A 14,243-nucleotide genomic window follows, 5' to 3' on the forward strand; every position below is an offset into this window, starting at 1 on the left:
CTCGGGAGGCTGAGGTAGGAAAATCGCTTGAACCCGGGAGGTGGAGGCTACAGTGAGCCAGAGATCGTGCCACTGCATTCCAGCCTGGGCGACAGAGCGAGACTCTGTCTCAAGAGAAAAAGTCTTCGGTGTTTCCAGTGCTCCCACCAGTGAGGGTGTGTCTCTGAGTTCTGAGGATCCACCCAATGGGAGCATAACATGCAAATGACCCGTATTAGGCCTTTTGATTGACTAGCTAGCTCCGGGTCACAATGGTGACCTTGGCTGAGCTCTGGAAGCCCCTGAAAGCTCAGGAAAAGGGCTCCTGGGGCTGTCCCCCAGGCAGGCTGATGCCAAGGTGGGCGGGGGGGGGGTCAAGGACATGGAGCCAGAGACCACCCTTCCCTCTCTCTTCCCAGTGATGACACCCCCCACACCAGCACTCTTGGCCCCCATGCTGGGATCTTCCCCACCCAAAAAGGTTCCCTGGGTGTTCGGAGTAGGCAGCGGCTCTCCCTGGCATCCCCACCTCGCTTTCTGACTTCCCACGCCACTCTCCATCCATATCTGATGATCAGACCGGGGCCATCCCAGAGCCCTGGGCCCCCACTCCAGCCCACCACCTCCCGGAAGATTTCCCACATCCCCTCTGGTTTCCTGACTCTGAGTAGCCAGCGGCATCACAGCTGAAAGGGTTCTGCCCTTTCGGGTGAGCCTTCCCCGTACGTGGTAGAGGGCTGAAGAATAAGGGAGCCTCCAGGGGTGAAAGGGGTGTTCACACTTGTTCCCGCTCCCCATCTTCTGCAGACAAACAGAATGAAGTGGAGATCCCATCACCCACGATGAAGGAACGAGAAAAACAGCAAGCGCCGCGACCAAGACCCTCCCAGCCGCCCCCGCCCCCTGTACCACACTTACAGCCCATGTCCCAAATCACAGGGGTGAAAAAGTTGATGCATAGTAACAGCCTGAACAACTCTAACATTCCCCGATTTGGGGTGAAGACCGATCAAGAAGAGCTCCTGGCCCAAGTGGGTGGGGGCTCAGTAGGGGCAGGGCTGGAGGGGGTGGTCTCCTGGGACCCTGAGAAGGGTCTGGGCATTGGGTTATGTCTTAGGCCAGGTTTCCCAGAAGCAGAGCTTGAGATGAGGGTTTGAGCCCATCTTGAGGCAAGCATGCTGGCTCTTTGTACCTCTGTATCATTCATTGCTTGGGGGCCGTCCCCAGGGCTGGACGTATCACCTCTTCCATGTAGCTCCTGTTGGGACTAGTCTTCTGGAAATGCAGGCAGCTGTGAGCCTTAGCAGGCAACACTCCCAGCTGCAGAGGGATTGGTGTACACACCAGTGACGCTAATCCAGACTGTGCCCCCATAGTGTCCCCAACAGTCCAGACCGGGGTTTCACTCCTAGCTCTTCCAGGGGACAGCAGCAGTGGAAGTGATCCATCTTTGGTGGCTCACTCAGCTGAGGCTTATTGTAACCCTCTTTGAGCCACCTCCTCCAGTGAATCTTCCATTCAGTCACCTGGCCTTTAGTTATTTATTTTTATTTATTTATTTATTTTGAGATGGAGACTCGCTCTGTCGCCCAGGTTGGAGTGCAGTAGTGTGATCTCGGCTCAAGGCAACCTCCACCTCCTGGGTTCAAGCAATACTCCTGCCTCACCCTCCTGACTAGCCGGGACTAAAGGCCTGTGCCAGCACACCTGGCTAATTTTTGTATTTTTAGTAGAAATGGGGTTTCACCATGTTGACCAGGCTGGTCTCGAACTCCTGGCCTCAAGTGATCCACCTGCCTTAGCCTCACAAAGTGCTGGGATTGCAGGCGTGAGCCACTGCACCTGGCCAACTGGTGTTTATTAAGCAGCTACTATGTGCTGGCCCTTTTCTGAATTCTGGAGAGACATGGAAAATAAGCCCTTCTTCCTTTCTCCCCTGGGGCTCGTGAACAGCTTAGCTAAGAGGCTGAGCTGTGCTGGGGGCCAGTCGTGCTGGGTTCCTATCCTAGCTTTGCCACTTATGAGCTGCATGATCTTGGAGAAGTCACATCGCCTCTCTGAGCCTTGGTGCCTTCACCTGCCAAATGAGATCAAGTGCTTAGAGCAATACTTGGCAGATCATAAGTACTCAAAAGACAGTGGCTGTGATTGCTTTCGCTATTTTGCAGCCCAGTAGGACGAGGGCAGTACATTCTGTGCTGTTGAACCTGTCACCCACTGGGTGAGCAATAATGGTGCTTCCTTCAGACCAAGGCTTCAAACTCCTAGGAAATGTTCTCCAGGGCCCTGAGCCTTACAGGCTCCTGACCTCTGGCCTCCGTCTCCACCAGGAACTGGAGAACCTGAACAAGTGGGGCCTGAACATCTTTTGCGTGTCGGATTACGCTGGAGGCCGCTCACTCACCTGCATCATGTACATGATATTCCAGGTGATGGGGACAGCCGGGAGTGGGCCCGGGTGAGGGGCTCATAGCGGGGCGCTGGAGGCCGGTGGAGGTCACCACCCTGCCCCTGCCTGCTCTCAGGAGCGGGACCTGCTGAAGAAATTCCGCATCCCTGTGGACACGATGGTGACATACATGCTGACGCTGGAGGATCACTACCACGCTGACGTGGCCTACCATAACAGCCTGCACGCAGCTGACGTGCTGCAGTCCACCCACGTACTGCTGGCCACGCCTGCACTAGATGTGAGTGACTGCCCTGTGAGTGACCGTCCCCGTCTCTCTTTGTGACTGCCTCTTCAGCCTCCTGTGTGTCTCTCTGACCCTGTGTCTCTGACCTCCATCTCTCTTTGATGCCATTTCTCTCTCTTTTTTTTTTCTTTTTGAGACGGAGTCTTGCTCTGCCACCCAGGCTAGAGTGCAGTGGCACGATCTCAGCTCACTGCAACCTCTGCCTCCCGGGTTCAAGTGATTCTCCTGCCTCAGCCTCCTGAGTAGCTGGGACTACAGGTGCCCACCACCACGCCTGGCTAAGTTTTTATAATATTTTTAGTAGAGATGGCGTTTCGCCAAGTTGGACAGGCTGGTCTCAAACTCCCAACCTCGTGATCCGCCCGCTTTGGCCTCCCAAAGTGCTGGGAGTAGAGGCGTGAGCCACTGTGCCCGGTCAAAAATCTTATTTCTTAAAAAAAAAAACATTTAGTCCAGGTGCGGTGGCTCACACCTGTAATCCCAGCACTTTGGGAGGCCAAGATGGGTGGATCACCTGAGGTCGGGAGTTTGAGACCAGCCTGACCAACGTGGTGAAACACTGTCTTTACTAAAAATACAAAAATTAGCTGGGCGTGGTGGGGCACGCCTGTAATCCCAGCTACTCCAGAGGCTGAGGCAGGAGAATCGCTGGAACCCAGTAGGTGGAGGTTGCAGTGAGCCAAGATTGCGCCACTGCACTCCAGCCTGGGCAACAAAGTGAGACTTCATCTCAAAAAAAATAAAATGAAAATGAGGGGGGGGGGCTAGGCACGGTGGCTCACACTTGTAATCCCAGTACTTTGGGAGGCCGAGGCAGGTGAATCACCTGAGGTCAGAAATGGCCAACATGGCGAAACCCTGTCTCTACCAAAAATATTTTAAAAATTAGCCGGGCGTGGTGGTGGGAGCCTGTAATCCCAGCTACTCGGGAGGCTGAACCAGGAGAGTTGCTTGAACCCAGGATGGGGAAGTTGCAGTGAGCCAAGATCGTGCCACTGCATTCCAACCTGGGCAACAAGAGCGGAACTCTGTCTCAAAAAAAAAAAAAAAGAAAGAAAATTAAATTTGAGACAGGGCCTTGCTATGTTGCCCAGGATGGCCTCGAACTTCTGGCCTTGAAGTCCTAGGCTCAAGTGATCCTCCCATCTCAGCCTCCTAAGTAGCTGAGACAAACAGGTGCTCACCACCATGCATGGCTTCAACTCTGTTATTCTAACATCCGTGTCTCTGCTCCCAGGCAGTGTTCACGGACCTGGAGATTCTCGCCGCCCTCTTCGCGGCTGCCATCCACGATGTGGATCACCCTGGGGTCTCCAACCAGTTCCTCATCAACACCAGTGAGTGGCCCTCGCCAGGGGCGGGGTTTGCTGAGTTGGAGGCGGTGTTGGCCAGGCTGGGGGCGGAACTAACTAGGCTGGAGGAGGGGCTGGCTGGCCTGGGGGCGGGGCTGGCTGGGCTGGAAAGGGGATGGCCGGGCAGGAGGCGGGGCTGGGGGCGGGGCTGGCTGGGCTGGAAAGGGGATGGCCGGGCTGGGGTAGAGCTGACTGGGCTGGAGGCGAGGCTGGCCGGGCTGGGGAGGGGTTAGCTAGTTGGGGGCGGAGCTGGCCCTCCTGCGGTTGGGGCTGCACACGTGGGCCCTCCCCTGACCTCCGGGTTGGGCTGCAGATTCGGAGCTGGCGCTCATGTACAACGATGAGTCGGTGCTCGAGAATCACCACCTGGCCGTGGGCTTCAAGCTGCTGCAGGAGGACAACTGCGACATCTTCCAGAACCTCAGCAAGCGCCAGCGGCAGAGCCTACGCAAGATGGTCATCGACATGGTGGGCGGGGCTGGGGCGGGACGGAGCGGGAAAGGAAGCCTAGGAGTCGAGGGCTTTGGGGAGGAGTGGGTCTGAGTCCCAGAGGAACCCTCGACCTGGACAGAGCGGGCGGCTTCTACCTGGTGAAAACTTCAGAGGCCCGGGTCAGTCTGGGGGGCGGGTGTCAGCGGCCCCAGTGACGTCCCCTTGCCCGCAGGTGCTGGCCACGGACATGTCCAAGCACATGACCCTCCTGGCTGACCTGAAGACCATGGTGGAGACCAAGAAAGTGACCAGCTCAGGGGTCCTCCTGCTGGATAACTACTCCGACCGCATCCAGGTGCCCCCAGGCCCCATCCTCTAAGGAGGGAGGACACTCCCCCAGCCACACCTTTAGGTCTGGGTAGCTAACTGCCCCTTCCTCAGCCTCTTTCTCCCAAGTGGCCCGTCTTCCTGTGTCCTTCTTTCTTTTTTTTTGTTTGTTTGTTTTTGAGACGGAGTCTTGCTCTTGTTGCCCAGGCTGGAATGCAATGGCGCCATCTTGGCTCACCTCAACCTCCGCCTCCCGCCTCCCGCCTCCCGGGTTCAAGCGATTCTCCTGTCTCAGCCTGCTGAGTAGCTGGGATCACAGGCATGCGCCACCATGCCCAGCTAATTTTGTACTTTTAGTAGAGACAGGGTTTCTCCATGTCTGTCAGGCTGGTCTCGAACTCCCGACCTCAGGTGATCCCCCCCGCCCCCTGCCTTGGCCTCCCAAAGTGCTGGGATTACAGGCGTGAGCCACCGCGCCCAGCCCTCTTTTTTTAAATTTATTTTTATTTACTTTGTATGTTTAAAGGAGAGTTGGGGTCTCACTATGTCACCCAGTCTGGTCTCAAACTCCTGAGCTGAAGTTATCCTCCTGTCTTGGCCTGCCAAAGTGCTGGGATAGCTGGTGTGAGCCACCACACCTGACCTCTTTCTTTTTCTGTCTGTCCCCTTCTCCATCTTCACTTTCCAATCCCATCTCTCCTTCCCATCTCTCCCACCATTTCCTCCCATTTCCCCCAATTCCTCCTTTCTTCTCATCAACCCCTTCCAGGTCCCCTGTCCCTCTCCCTAACCATCTTCTCTTCCCTCACCCCCCTTCCGACTCCTCCCATATCTTCTCCATCTCCCACACACCTCTCCCTGTTACCTCCTCTGTTCTCTGTTCTCCCCACCTTCTCTCCCTACTCCCTCCCTCCCCAGGTGGGAGATAAGAAAGCCTGAAAGCTGGGTGTGGTGGCTCACGCCTATAATCTCAACTACTCCAGAGGCTGAGGCAGGAGGACTGTTTGAGGCCAGGACTTTGAGACCAGCCAGAGCAACATTGCAAGATCCTCTTTTCCTTTCCTTTCCTGTCCTGTCCTGTCCTGTCCTGTCCTTTCCTTCTTCTTTCTCTTTCTTCTTTTCTGTTTTTGGTTTTTTTTTTTTTTGAGATCGGGTCTCTCTGTCACCCAGGCTAGAGGGCACAGATCTTGGTTCCCTGCAAACTCCGCCTCCTGGGCTGCAGCAATTCTCCTGCCTCAGCCTCTAGCGTAGCTGGGATTACAGGTGCCTACCACCAGACCTGGCTAATTTTTGTATTTTTAGTAGAGATGGGGTTTCGCCATCTTGGCCAGGCCGATCTCAAACTCATGACCTCAAGTGATCTGCCCACCTTGGCCTCCCAAAGTGCTGTGATTACAGATGTGAGCCACCGCGCCCAGCCCCATTCTTTTTTTTTTTTTTTTTCTGAGATGGAGTCTCACTCTGTCGCCCAGGCTGGAGGGCAGTGGCTTGATCTCGGCTCACTGCAACCTCCGCCTCCTGGGTTCAAGCAATTCTCCTGCCTCAGCCCCACTATAGCTGGGATTACAGGCATGCGCCACCATGCCTGGCTAATTTTTTTGTATTTTTAGTAGAGACAGGGTTTCACCATGTTGGCCAGGCTGGTCTTGAACTCCTGACCTCATGATCCACCCGCCTCAGCATCCCAAAGTACTGGAATTACAGGCGTGAGCCACAGTGCCTGGCCCCCATTTCTTAAAAAAGAAGGAATGCCTGAGGTCTCAGACTGGGACAGAGGCATAGCCTCTGAAGTTTCCCCTGTGCCCCAACCCCATGCAGGTCCTCCGGAACATGGTGCACTGTGCAGACCTCAGCAACCCCACCAAGCCGCTGGAGCTGTACCGCCAGTGGACAGACCGCATCATGGCCGAGTTCTTCCAGCAGGGTGACCGAGAGCGTGAGCGTGGCATGGAAATCAGCCCCATGTGTGACAAGCACACTGCCTCCGTGGAGAAGTCTCAGGTACAGGCTCGGGGCATTGATGGACGGGGACAGGGTGGGTCTCCCCAGCCCATCTTGGCCTGAAGTTCTGAGGCCCAGGAGCTCCTCCCCTGCCTTTCCACAATGCCAAGTTGTCCTGTTTTTTGTTTTGTTTTGTTTTTGAGACGGAGTCTCATTCTATTGCCCAGGCTGGAGTACAATGGCACGATCTTGGCTCACTGCAACCTCCTCCTCTCAGGTTCAAGTGATTCTCCTGCCTCAGCCTCCCAAGTATCTGGGATTACAGGCGTGCACCACCATGCCTGGCTAATTTTTGTATTTTTAGTAGAGATGGGGTTTCACCATGTTGGCCAGGCTGGTCTTGAACTCCTGACCTTGTGATCTACCCGCCTTGGCCTCCCAAAATGCCAGGATTACAAGCGTGAGCCACTGCGCCCAGCCTCCTGTTTTTCTTTTATTTAGGTTTTATTTATTTATTTTGAGACCAGGTCTTGCACTGTTGCCCAGGGTGGCATGCAGTGGTGTGATCATAGCTCACTGCAGCCTTGAATTCCTGGGCTCAAGCGATCCTCCTGCCTCAGCCTCCAGAGTAGCTGAGAATACAGGTGCACACCACCACACCTGGCTAATTTTTTTAAATTTTTTGTCGAGACAGGGATTTGCTATGTTGCCAGTCTTGTCTTGAACTCCTGGGCTCAAACCTTGGCCTCCCAAAGTGCTGGGATATGGGGTGAGTCACCATACCCGGCCTTGTTTTCATTTTTCTTTTTCTTTTTTTTCTGAGACAGGGTCTCATTGTGCCACCCAGGCTGGAGTGCAGGGGCGTGATCTTGGCTCACTGCAACCTCCACCTCCTGGGCTAAAATGATCCTCCACCCCTGCCTCCAGAGTGGCTGGGACTATAGGCGTGCACCACCACACTCGGCTAATTTTTGTATTTTTCATGGAGATGGGGTTTTGTCATGTTGCCCAGGCTGGTCTCGAACTCCTGGGCTCACTCAACCTGCCTCCCTCAGCCTCCCAAAGTGCTGGGATTACAGGGGTGAGCCACCCTGCCTGGCCCCTCCCCACTTTATATCCTCCCAGGTGAAACCCAACCATCTGAGTTTGATGTCTCTGCCCGTCCAGACCTGAGTTTCTAGGCCTCAGCACTGTTGACATTTGGGTGATCATTTTTTGTGCTAGGAGCTGCCGTGGGTATTACAGGATTCTTAGCAGAATCCCTGGTCTCTACCCACTAGATGCCAGAAGTATCCCCCTGCTCATTTTTTTTTTTTTTTTTTTGAGACAGAGTTTCCCTCTTGTCGCCCAGGCTGGAGTACAGTGGTGCAGTCTCAGCTCACTGCAACCTCCACCTCCCGGGTTCAAGCGATTCTCCTGCCTCAGCCTCCCGAGAAGCTGGAATTACAGGCATGCGCCACCACGCCCAGCTAATTTTGTATTTTTAGTAAAGATGGTGTTTCTCCATGTTGGTCAGGCTGGTCTCGAACTCCTGACCTCAGGTGATCCGCCCAACTCGGCCTCCCAAAGTGCTGGGATTACAGGCATAAGCCACCGCGCCCAGCCTCCCCCTGCTCATTTGTAAAGACCAAAAATGCCTCCAGACATTGCCAAATGTCCCCTAGGTGTGCAAAATCACTCACACACACCCCATGGAAAACTAATTTTATATACTTTATAATGTAGTTATGTTCATAGGCAACTTCATAGTAATAGTTTGTGGCTTTAGCTTTTTTTTTTTTTTTTGAGATGAAGTCTCACTCTTGTTCCCCAGGCTGGAGTGCAATGGCGCGATCTTGGCTCACTGCAACCTCTGCCTCCCGGGTTCGAGCCATTCTCCTGCCTCAGCCTCCTGAGTAGGTGGGATTACATGTGCCCACCACCATGCCCTGCTAATTTTTGTATTTTTAGTAGAGACAGGGTTTCACCATGTTGGCCAGGCTGGTCTTGAACTCCAGACATCAGGTGATCCACCCACCTCAGCCTCCCAAAGTGCCGGGATTACAGGCGTGAGCCACTGCATCCGGCCTACTTTTTTTTTTTTTCCTGAGACGGAGTCTCGCTCTGATGCCTAGGCTGGAGTGCAATGGCACAATCTCGGCTCACTGCAACTTCCACCTCCCAGGTTCAAGCAATTCTCCCTGCCTCAGCCTCCCGAGTAGCTGGAATTGCATTTAGCTTTTTAAAAAATAGGCCAGGTGCAGTGGCTCACGCCTGTAATCCCAGCACTTTGGGAGGCTGAGGTGGGTGGATCACCTGAGGTCAAGAGCTCGAGACCAACCTTGTCAACATGGTGAAACCCCATCTCTACAAAAACAAGCCAGTCATGGTGGCACACGTTTGTAGTCCCAGCTACTTTGGAGGCTGAGGCAGGAGAATCGCTTGAACCCAGGAGACAGAGGTTGCAGTGAGCCAAGATCGTACCCTTGCACTGCAGCCTGGGTGACAGAGTGAGACTGTGTCTTCAAACAAAAAAAGAAAGAAAAGAGAAACAGAAAAATACATACAGGGTTGGGCACAGTGGCTGTCACCTCTAATCCCAACACTTTACGAGGCCAAGATAGGCAGATCGCTTGAGCTCAGGAGTTTGAGACCAGCCAAGGCAATGTGATGAGACCTGGTCTCTACAAAAAATACAGTAATTAACTGAGTGTGGTAATGTGCGCCTTTAGTCCCAGCTACTGGGGAGACTGAGGTGGGAGGATCGCTTGAGCCCGGGAGTTCAAGGCTGCAATGAGCTATGATCACACCACTGCACTCCAGCCTGGGTGACAGAGCAAGACTCCGTCTCAAAAAAAAAAAAAAAAGTGTGTGTGTGTGTGTGTAAACTGCATCAATGTATACATTTTTTTGTTTTTGTTTTTGAGACGGAGTCTTGCTCTGTCACCCAGGCTGGAGTGCAGTGGTGCGATCGCAGCTCATTGCAATCTCCGCCTCCCAGGTTCAAGCGATTCTATCTCAGCCTCCCAAGTAGCTGAACTACAGGCATGCACCACCACAACCAGCTAATTTTTGTATTTTTGGTAGAGATGCGGTTTCACCATGCTGGCCAGGCTGGTCTCGAACTCCTGACCTCAAATGGTCCGACTGCCTCAGCCTCCCAAAGTGCTGGGATTATAGACATGAGCCACCATGCCCGGCCCATAAGCATGTTTTTCATTTCATTAGCTCCCATAATGTGGTGGTATCATCCACCCCATAGGCCGCCCATTTATACTTTCTTCCCCTCCACCAGGTGGGTTTTATTGACTACATTGTGCACCCATTGTGGGAGACCTGGGCGGACCTTGTCCACCCAGATGCCCAGGAGATCTTGGACACTTTGGAGGACAACCGGGACTGGTACTACAGCGCCATCCGGCAGAGCCCATCTCCGCCACCCGAGGAGGAGTCAAGGGGGCCAGGCCACCCACCCCCGCCTGACAAGTTCCAGTTTGAGCTGACGCTGGAGGAGGAAGAGGAGGAAGAAATATCAATGGCCCAGATACCGTGCACAGCCCAAGAGGCATTGACTGCGCAGGGATTGTCAGGAGCCGAGGAAGCTCTGGATGCAACCATAGCCTGGGAGGCATCCCCGGCCCAGGAGTCATTGGAAGTTATGGCACAGGAAGCATCCCTGGAGGCCGAGCTGGAGGAAGTGTATTTGACACAGCAGGCACAGTCCACAGGCAGTGCACCTGTGGCTCAGGATGAGTTCTCGTCCCAGGAGGAATTCGTGGTTGCTGTAAGCCACAGCAGCCCCTCTGCCCTGGCTCTTCAAAGCCCCCTTCTCCCTGCTTGGAGGACCCTGTCAGTTTCAGAGCATGCCCCGGGCCTCCCGGGCCTCCCCTCCACGGCGGCCGAGGTGGAGGCCCAACGAGAGCACCAGGCTGCCAAGAGGGCTTGCAGTGCCTGCGCAGGGACATTTGGGGAGGACACATCCGCACTCCCAGCTCCTGGTGGCGGGGGGTCAGGTGGAGACCCTACCTGATCCCCAGACCTCTGTCCCTGTTCCCCTCCACTCCTCCCCTCACTCCCCTGCTCCCCCGACCACCTCCTCCTCTGCCTCAAAGACTCTTGTCCCTCCTGAGAAAAAAGAAAACGAAAAGTGGGTTTTTTTTTTTCTCTTTTCTTTTTTTCCCCTTTCCCCCTGCCCCCACCCACGGGGCCTTTTTTTGGAGGTGGGGGCTGGGGAATGAGGGGCTGAGGTCCCGGAAGGGATTTTATTTTTTTGAATTTTAATTGTAACATTTTTAGAAAAAGAACAAAAAAAGAAAAAAAAAAAAAGAAAGAAACACAGCAACTGTAGATGCTCCTGTTCCTGGTTCCCGCTTTCCACTTCCAAACCCCTCCCCTCACCTTCCCCCACTGCCCCCCAAGTTCCAGGCTCAGTCTTCCAGCTGCCTGGGGAGTCTCTACCTGGGCCCAAGCAGGTGTGGGGCCTCCTTCTGGGCTTTTCTTCTGAATTTAGAGGATTTCTAGAACGTGGTCAGGAATAGCCATTCTAGGCGGGGCTGGGGCCAGGGTGGGGGGCAGTCCCTGTGGGAGGTCCCAGCTCCAGCCCCCCTCTGGTTTGCTGCCTCCTCTCCCCTCTAAAAAAGTCTTCCGCTTGATTTTGCACAATCCCGGCGATACTCCTGGCGATACTGACTAGAAAGTCAGGGAGCTGGGGGAGCTGTTCACTTTAGGATACGGGGGTGGTATGGAAGGGAGCGTTCACACCGCCAGCCTCGGGCCTGGGATTTGAGGAGGGCCCTAGACCTCCTCCACTCTCCATCCCCTTTCCCTTCCACTTTGGGTTCACTTTGAATTTTCTCAGTTTTTTGGGGCGGTGGCTCTGATCCACTCACCCCCTGCCCCCCGCCCCACTTCTAGCTGCTTCTCCTCTTGTTTCTGCCTTAATAATTCCCACGGCCGCAGGCAAGGGGGTTGCAGTGGCCGCCTGCACCTTGGATGAGGCAGGGCCAGGCGCCCAGAACCCCCATCCTGGCCGCACCCCCGTTTCCAGGGTCCTCCGGACCCCACCTTCCACACTCTGATCACAGCCCCCCTACCTTTTGCCCTAGGAGGAAGCAATAATGGTGTATACCCTCATTCTCATTCCTGGGCAACCCTTCCACCCTGGCACCAAAATAATTTCTCCTCCATCCGTACCTTGCCGAGCCTCTCCCTCTCCCCCAGCTAGTCCCTGAGCAATACGGCAGACAGATGCAAGACCATTTTTCTCCAAGCCATGGGGGACTGTTTGGAAGGAAAGCCCCCTCTCTCCCTCCTCCCCTCGCCCTCGGCCTGGTTCTGCAGCTGGACCGACCTCATTCATCGCCTGCCCCCTACCCAATTCTGAGCACACGGTACTGTAGCCCCCAGTTCCTCCCTAGCCTTCCATCCCTCTGTCCACCCCAGGGGGAGGTAACCCCGCACTCACACTCCCTTGATGCTGTCTGTACAGGGTTCATGTTTTGTACCGAAAGTCGTTTTTGTCCCAGCCGGCGATCGGAGTGGGCCTTTTCTTTCTTTTTGTTCATTCTTTACCTTTTTTTCTTTTCTTTCTTTCTTTTTTGTACATACTGTAAGGTTGGTTTGTAAATTATTCTACGGAGGCGAAAAGGGAAAATAAAAACTTGCCCTTCCCTGGCTGACCCAGTCGGGAAGGTAGGGAAGGAGGTCTCCCGTTGGGAGAGTCTCTGTTCCTGCTGTATTATACAAACTGTACCATAGTCCTGGGAAAAGGGTGGACTCACCGCTGTTGTTTTATGGGAAGTCGTGTCATCCTAGGGGTTGGGGCTGGGCAGAGCCTGTCCCCTCCCCCTTCTCCAGGAGCCAGGGGGTGACTGGAGAGACAGACCCACCCCCAAGCAGGGCTCCTCTCCCCAGGGTGGGCACAGGACCTCTGTAAGCTGCTTGTGTATTGTCCACTTTGACGATCAGTCATTCGGTCCGTTGATCAATAATCCTTCGATCTTGTCTCCAATTAAACCGAGGCTTTCACCGATTTTCCTGGCTGATGTGGCTTCATTCCCCATGTTGTTTGTTGAGGTGTCTCCCCGCTGCACCGTCTGCTTGGGTTGGGGAGGGAGTTTCTGTCCCTACTTGTTCCCCAGCAGACGGAATTGTGAAGTAGAGCTTGGACAGAGACATTCCCCAGCCTGAGTCAGGTTATAAAATGGAAATTCAAGCCATGCAGGGTTTGTTTTGTTTTGTTTTGTTTTGTTTTTGAGATGGAGCTTCCCTCTTGTTGCCCAGGATGGAGTGCAATGGCGCCATCTCGGCTCACTGCAACCTCCGCCTCCCGGGTTCAAGCGATTCTCCTGGCTCAGCCTCCCGCGTAGCTGGGATTACAGGCGCCCGCCACCATGTCTGGCTAATTCTTTGTATTTGTCGTAGAGATGGAGTTTCACCATGTTGGTCAGGCTGGTCTCAAACTCCTGACTTTGGGAGATCCACCCGCCTCAACCTCCCAAAGTGCTGGGATTACAGGCATGAGCCATTGCACCCAGCCCCATGCAGTATTTAAAAGGGAAAAGATGTGGCTGGGCGCGGTGGCTCACGCCTGTAATCCCAGCACCTTGGGAGGCCGAGGCGGGCGGATCATGAGGTCAGGAGTTTGAGACCAACCTGGCCAATATAGTGAAACCCCGTCTCTACTGAAAAATAGAAAAATTAGCCGGGCGTGGTGGTGTGCGCCTGTAGTCCCAGCTACTTGGGAGGCTGAGGCCGAATAGCTTGAACCCAGGAGGCGGAGGTTTCAGTGAGCTGAGATCATGCCACTGCACTCCATCCTGGGTGACAGAACGAGACTTTGTCTCGAAAAGAAAAAAAAAAAGGCAAAAGACTACCCAGTGCAAAGGCTCATGCCTGTAATCCCAGTGTTTTGGGAGGCCGAGATCAGCGCAGGAGTTCAGGACAAGCCTGGGCAACATAGTGAGACCCTGTCTCTATTAAAAATTTTAAAAATTGGCCAGGCACGGTGGCTCATGCCTGTAATCCCGGCACTTTGGGAGGCCGAGGCGGACGGATCACCTGAGGTCAGGGGTTCGAGACCAGCCTGACCAACATGGTGAAACCCTGTCTCTACTAAAAATACAAAAATTAGCTGGGCATGGTGGCGCATTCCTGTAATCCCAGCTACTCAGGAGGCTGATACAGGAGAATTGCTTGAACCCGGGAGGCGGAGGTTGCAGTGAGCCGAGATTGTGCCACTTGTACTCCAGCCTGGGTGACAGAGTGAGACTCTGTCTCAAAAAATAAAAAAAAAATTTTTAAAAGTTAGCCAGTGGTGGTGGGCCATCCCTGTGGTCCCAGGTACTTGGAAGGCTGAGGCAGGAGGATTGCTTGAGCCTGGGAAGTAGAGGTTGCAGTGAGACGTGCCCATGCCACTGCACTCCAGCCTGGACAACAAGAGCAAAACTCTCTACCAAAAAAAAAAAAAAAAAAAAAAAATTAATGGCATGGTCTCTCTCTGTTTTCCAGGCTGAAGTGCTATGGCACAATCAGCTCC

At 54.1% G+C, this 14,243-nt stretch overlaps 1 protein-coding gene across 10 annotated transcripts in view; it reads left to right on the forward strand.

The window, feature by feature from the left end:
* Window positions 1-12,738, forward strand: part of PDE4A (phosphodiesterase 4A) — a 64,122-nt gene extending 51,384 nt beyond the window's left edge. For all 10 annotated transcript variants that reach the window (XM_063801163.1, XM_016934988.4, XM_063801166.1 and 7 more), the window contains 8 exons: window positions 787-1,010; window positions 2,310-2,408; window positions 2,505-2,669; window positions 3,913-4,012; window positions 4,341-4,495; window positions 4,692-4,814; window positions 6,605-6,787; window positions 10,002-12,738. In XM_063801163.1, coding sequence (XP_063657233.1) covers window positions 787-1,010; window positions 2,310-2,408; window positions 2,505-2,669; window positions 3,913-4,012; window positions 4,341-4,495; window positions 4,692-4,814; window positions 6,605-6,787; window positions 10,002-10,736 — 1,784 coding nt within the window. In that variant the 3' untranslated portion in view covers window positions 10,737-12,738. The remainder of the gene's footprint in view (window positions 1-786; window positions 1,011-2,309; window positions 2,409-2,504; window positions 2,670-3,912; window positions 4,013-4,340; window positions 4,496-4,691; window positions 4,815-6,604; window positions 6,788-10,001) is intronic.
* Window positions 12,739-14,243: the final 1,505 nt, after the last annotated feature.

The sequence above is a fragment of the Pan troglodytes genome, chromosome 20 (assembly GCF_028858775.2).
Source record: "Pan troglodytes isolate AG18354 chromosome 20, NHGRI_mPanTro3-v2.0_pri, whole genome shotgun sequence".
NCBI classification, from domain to species: Eukaryota; Metazoa; Chordata; class Mammalia; order Primates; family Hominidae; genus Pan; species Pan troglodytes.